Source organism: Venturia canescens, chromosome 5 (assembly GCF_019457755.1).
Source record: "Venturia canescens isolate UGA chromosome 5, ASM1945775v1, whole genome shotgun sequence".
Lineage (NCBI taxonomy): Eukaryota > Metazoa > Arthropoda > Insecta > Hymenoptera > Ichneumonidae > Venturia > Venturia canescens.
In genome coordinates this window covers 14,604,593-14,610,823 of record NC_057425.1, presented here as the reverse complement: position 1 = coordinate 14,610,823, position 6,231 = coordinate 14,604,593, and the positions used below count along the sequence as shown (strand labels likewise).

General features: G+C 36.3%; 1 protein-coding gene across 2 annotated transcripts; it reads left to right on the top strand.

Annotated features, from left to right (window-relative positions):
- The first annotated feature begins 1,458 nt into the window (after positions 1–1,458).
- Positions 1,459–5,224, top strand: Lipt1 (Lipoyltransferase 1). Of its 2 annotated transcripts, none has more exons than XM_043420463.1 (4): positions 1,459–2,491; positions 2,924–3,031; positions 3,785–3,926; positions 4,488–5,224. In XM_043420463.1, exons 1-4 carry the CDS (start codon positions 1,979–1,981, stop codon positions 4,829–4,831), a joined length of 1,107 nt encoding a protein of 368 aa, XP_043276398.1. In that variant the 5' UTR covers positions 1,459–1,978; the 3' UTR covers positions 4,832–5,224. The 2 variants fall into 2 exon arrangements, with proteins under 2 accessions (XP_043276398.1, XP_043276397.1); XM_043420462.1 differs by having other exon boundaries at positions 3,713–3,926.
- Positions 5,225–6,231: the final 1,007 nt, after the last annotated feature.

Sequence of the window (6,231 nt, the reverse complement as noted above, 5' to 3'; positions counted from 1 at the left end):
CACGATTCCAGCTTTACTCACAACTTGATCTCCAAACAATGTCCATTTTCCCTTTTCGCAACTATCGAGAGGTTCTCCCACCGTTTTTACTCCTTTTTTATTCGCTGGATTATACAGAATTCGTTGACACGAAGATTCATTGCTTCCCTCCACCACCGACTTATTTTTAGAAGCTATTCCATAGTATACGCGTATGATATTTTGAAAAATGTACTCGCACGACTCGCACTCGTGTCGACTTGGACTAACACACATACAGGTAATATAGGATAGAAATATGGTCGCAAGAAGGTTCCAAATGTTTCGTTTGACGAATTTTTAATCAATATTATTTGCAGGAAAGCTTCATAAATGCGTCATCGTTATTTTAACTATATTTTTGTTGCGAACCCTCTGGGAGGGTTCAGACCCTCTGTTTGAAGTTTTTTTTTTTTTTAATTTATTATCCCTTGCAGGGGACACTTGATTCGAAGTATACGAATTTCCATCACTTAACCTAAAATTAAAATTCTGATAACATTGTAAGATGGTTAATACAATGATGCAATTATTCATTGAAATTACCACTCGTTAACGCAGAAACTTCGAAAGGATCAAGAGGAAAATTCAAAGCTGTAAATTTCCAAAGTGAAAAACGCTGAAACAATTGCATAAACGTAACATCCGGTTCCCAGTGATGAGAGCAGAGCGAGAGAATTTTAACGAAAAAAAAAAAAAAAAACTCGAAACGGCGGGAAATCTGAAAAATTGACGTGTTCAGTTGTGAGATTTTCGACTATAATCACAAAGACAGGAGAAGGCGGTAGGGAGGATAGAAAAGGGAAGATATCGTCATCGTCGAGGCGTAGCACGCGCAGATCAACTGTACTTTGTGCTGCGAACTTCGCGATAACCTCGAAGAATTTCCCTCCCCGTGTTCGATTCTCCCACCCGTAAGCAGTTGCAGCGGTCGCAGCAGAGACATATAAAACACATTGTAGAGTCAATGTACACTTTACAAAGTTACTGCTGGTTGCCAAGTATTCTGGAACGAAAAAAGTCACTCGAGTGAAATGACAAAAGTTGTCGAAATTTGAGAATAAAAAACGCAGTCAAAACCATTGTTTAACCTCCAATAGGAGAACATCGCATCTCCTGCTGTGTTTAAATCGTTTCGCCTTTGCCTCGACGTTTTCGTTCGTCGATAAATCGTTGAATATACTCATTTTGCATATTAGAGAGTTTAAACAGAAGTGTCTCAATTGAAACCGTCGCGCCAGTGATAATTTTCACCTCCAATCTGTCAGCACACAGAGGAATGCAAAAGGACTGCCGAGATTGTTTGGGTATACGTTACCGTATTAATTCCCTGGATCAAACGTGGAAGTGGCTGCATCAGACAATCGCTTTACACGATTATCTCATCAGCATTACATCGAGCCAGTGGGACGTAAACACAAGTTATTGTCTCTAAGCACTTGAAACGTTGAAAAAAAACAACAAGCAAGAATCAACGACAAAAAACGTGAACAGGCTTCGAGAACTTCGCAAAAGGACAGAAACAGTATATTTTGAAATAAACGAAATATATTGGAGAAAAAAAATATATATCGAAACATTGTTTAAATTATTTTCATATAAAACAATTCACCATAAGATTGTTCAATAAACAATCCGTGAATCTCGGTGACGGCATATTTTTCCTCGCACACACCGCTGAGAATAAAAGTCAAAGAAACCATTGACAAAAATTAAGGGAAAAACATTTTTAAATCGGATGCCAACGGAGACTGAGAAATTCATGTAGGAGAGCAAGCCCAAGAGACTGGCGTATCGGAAAATAATAAAAACAATCCTTGATACGGTATCGTAACCCAACCAAATCCCAAAGTTCTTAAAATAAAAGACTGAATAAGTTAAAATCTATAAATCAACACTTTTTCATTGAATCATAATTCATTGTTCGAGTTGGTGAATTTGAGGAAGAAAACGCCAAACAATGTCGATTTTGAGTAGGAGTATATCGGTTTTGACCATAAGAACTTGTTCCCTTCGGGCCCTGACAAGATCAGCAAGCTTCGACAGTTCCAAGGTCAAACAGGTCGCAGAGGATGATATAAAAAAATCAGTCTTCATTTCCCAATCCACAGACATTCATACTAATTTAGCGCTGGAGGATTGGCTGTACAGAAATTACGACTTTACCAATCATCACGTTCTACTCCTATGGAAAAATGATCCCTGTGTGGTTATCGGACGTCACCAAAATCCGTGGGTCGAATCCAATGTTAGCGCTGTAGAAGAAATGGGCATATCTCTTGCCCGGAGAAACAGCGGGGGTGGCACTGTCTATCATGACCATGGAAATGTTAATCTTTCCTTTTTCACTCCTCGTGAAAGATACAATCGAAGATACAACTTGGAAATCATCACGAGAGCCCTTTACAGAGAATGGGGACTCAAAGCTGAAATTAATAAACGCGAGGATATCATCGTCCAGGGTAATTTCAAGGTACAAAAATTGGAAGCAATTTCTCATAGAGATTTTTATTCTTTTTCAATTTTCTTAAACATGGACTCTGGTCTATCTTATTATTCTAAAATTTATTATGCCTGTTTTCCTTAATTAGATCAAGATATTAAAGAATAAAAAAACAAAAAAATTCCTTGTACCAGAAATTACAAAGAATCAGTTTAAATCTATCGACTTTCCTTTGAATACTTCCCAAAATATCTTTTTCTTCTTTTTCTTACTGGCTATCTCTTATTTTGGTATCCATATAAAAAGTATAAAGAAATGTTGAAGCGATGAAAAGCAAGCAATAAATAATAAAGATGATTGAACTTGAGCTAGAATATTTTTCATAAATATTTTCATGTGGATGGAATACGAGTAAATGATAAAAATATCGTATAATGATATTCAATTCTTGAAATTATTCAGGTATCGGGAACTGCTGCCAAGCTAGGTCGTCCAAACGCTTATCACCATTGTACATTGTTGGTGGGAGTGGACAAATCTTTGCTGAGCACCGCACTTGAGAAAAAAGAGGCAAGAGGAAAAAACAAGTACAAATAAATGAAAACACGTACTTAATACATGCTTGTCACGCGTGAAGTTTCGTACTGATATGTGTGTATGATAAGACAGTATACGAGGAGAAATGCAAACGAGGAATAAAGGAGAAAAAAGTCCCCCGTCAAGTAGTATCTACGAATGAGATTTCAGGGTCCTAGAGATACGAAACTCCATTAGCTATTTTATAGTTTATTTTTCTTCATTATTGTCGATGATCAATAATTTAGCTTTGCCCCTTTTGAACGTTATCGTATTAGATTCGAAACATCTATTATATACAAGTTAAGATCGAAACGCTCCTTGTTTCGATCTTAACGCTCAAAGGTCGAGAGTTTTGGTTAAATAATCTCATTTTCAATTCACTCTTTACAATGCTATTTTTTTCATTCTTCGTCTTCGCTTTCTCTCTTACTGGCATTTTGTTTTTACTCACACATCTCGTGTGCATCTTGACCCAGAATTTGGCCGAAAAATATGTCATTCCTTTATATAACGTGGATAACACTTTCCTTCAGACTAATTGACCTGATAACCGACTAGCCTTGACATACTTATTAATGCTTTCTTTTGCACTTGTTTTGACATTCTTTGAGTTTCGATTAAATTGTTATACCGTATTTTCAACTTGACTCGAGATCGCGAATTCACTTGTAGAGCGGGATTGCGACAAATGCGACACAATCTGTACGTTCACCGGTGAAGAATCTGATGGAAATTAATTCTCAGATACAGACCGATGCTCTCATGAATGCACTTGGATGGGAATATCTACGCACACGAGCCCTCAACCTCGTTGACGGTGGACACAATCTTGTCTCACAGCAAAAAGGCTTTCAGATGATTAATCCCACTGAAGAATGGTTCCCAGGTATAATTTTTTTTCTTATACAATTTGCATGACATTAAATTGAAACGTTTGAAAAATCAAGCAATTTTTTCACTAGATATGGGGACGCTTTTCAGAAATTGAGGAGAAAAAACGAACAAACGTATATTTGAAAGCTTAATTTCAAATTGGTCACCAATTGTTTTTATTTTTCAATTTAATTATTTGAAAAGAAGTTCAGTAGTTGAAAAAAAAAAAGTAAAACATTACCATTGATTATATTGACGAAATATTGATTTTTCACTCACGAAAAATAGCGTTTAACGCGAGTTCAGACGTAACAATTTCAGAGAAAAACATGAATTATGCACAATTTTTTAAAAAATTTCCAACACTCTTGTGAGATTTCGATAAAAAGAAAGTACGCTATTCTCCTTTGCGAAAGGTGAATAAGAAATATTTTCATACGATCGATCGACGGTCCAGACTTACTGACAATTTCAATGACATCTTTGATATTCTCGATAGGAATAATCGACTTCTCAGCGATGTTTTGCTTGGAAATTTTATAACGCGAGACTGAACGATAAATTATTGTTAAAGGCTTGGAGAAACTGAAAAACGAGTACAAGTCATGGGACTGGACATTTGGCAAATCACCAAAATTCACGGTAACGAGAACGGTCGATATGCCAGCAGAGAATGGTCAATTCCACGCCCTTACATTGACCCTGAGTGTGGAAAATGGTATAGTCGAGGACATAAAGATGAGTTTACCGAAAGACGTTGCTCAGGCAGACGGTATCGAACACGCAAGTGTAATAACGAGCCTGCGGGGAAGCGAGTACAATTACGGGATAATGGATCAAATAATAACGGCGATGGGTTGCAAAAGCGCGAACGCAACCAAGAACGTCAATAAGAGCAACATAGCTGTTACACTGTGACGGCAAGAGAGCGAGCAGTCAAAATCTGATTCGAAAAATGATTAGAAATTATCTATTTTAATTACATTGTATATTATTTTTTTGTATAAAAATACAAGAAACAAAGAAAAAACAAAGAAAATTTCGTATCTATGGTCCGGACTCTCGGGATCTGATACAATCCTCTAACGCTCAACTCTTATGACGCTCGCGGTGAAGAATAATTAATAATTAAGTTCGAATTAGTATATATTAGAAATTTTCATAAATATTTCCGTTGTTATTCCCCCCTTTTCTTTTCCATTATTATGAAAAAAGAAAAAAATCCCTCGAGAAACTGCGTGGGACGCATGTATTATAAATAATAAATCGTTTCCGATATTCTTCATCAAATGAATTGAGATGAAAAAGTCAGGTGCTGCAATTTTGTTTTCATTTGTTAACCCAAAACCGGTCGTTTTAAAAAGAGATCGGTATGGCAATCAAATATATATTTTCGTTGGGTCTTGAGAATGCAGAAAAATGAAATACCATACAAAAATCGTTTGGCGCACGTGCACGTTTGCCCCCTTCGGGGTCATCAAGCACGATACGTCGCGCTAAGACATGGCGGATTTCGTTCTTCGCTTCTTTGTTGCGAGGCACACGTTTTTTTATCATTGTTGTTCGTATTGCTTGCGATTATTGAGGTTTAAAGATAATTCGTGTGTAGTGTCTACGAAGGCGATCTCTCACTCATGTGCAAGTTCATCAACCGTAAACGCGATTCATTAAATGAGCACGAAGTAACGGAGAACAAAAAAATTGTTCAAAGGGGTCGCAAGCAAAATGTATCGTCGAGCGCTCTCATAGTGACTTGCAAATTTTACTCGTACACGTGACTAGAATTTATTTTTGGAATTATTGTCAGAAGATCAACAAGCTGTTGCTTCGTTTATTAAATAATTATCATTATTTATCTTGTAAAAAATTTTCTATATCTGCTCCGTCGAATAACGACGATGCTTATTTTTGAATAACCTCGGACTATATCACATGCTCGTGATGTAATCAACGATCTTTCGAACTTTATTGAGCGAAAAAAATGATGTCATTAATATTGACGAAGAAACATTCTCCTTGCAATCGAATTTTTTGCCACGAAATTTTCTTGATTAATGGCACTTACATTTGTCGGTCTTGACATTTTATTTTTGGGCATCGATGCTTCAATTATACTCACATTAAATTGTCCGATAATTACCACACCGAAAGAGGGTTCAATCTTTTTTTATCAGTAGAAAAATCCATATGACCCACCAAAATTCACTTGTTTACAATCGTATCATTAATCTAATTTACTAAAATTAAATATTCATTCATTTGTACAGAATTTATCACCAAACATTTTTTTCTGCATAGTTCAATAGTTAGTCCATTTG

What these genes read in the sequence shown, in the direction of transcription:
- Lipt1 (XM_043420462.1), top strand. Translation starts at nt 1,979, where the DNA reads ATGTCGATTTTGAGTAGGAGTATATCGGTTTTGACCATAAGAACTTGT. An exon ending in CCGCACTTGAGAAAAAAGAG is followed by an intron (nt 3,032 to 3,712) that starts GCAAGAGGAAAA and finishes ATTCACTTGTAG; the next exon opens with AGCGGGATTGCGACAAATGC. An exon ending in CACTGAAGAATGGTTCCCAG is followed by an intron (nt 3,927 to 4,487) that starts GTATAATTTTTT and finishes TTATTGTTAAAG; the next exon opens with GCTTGGAGAAACTGAAAAAC.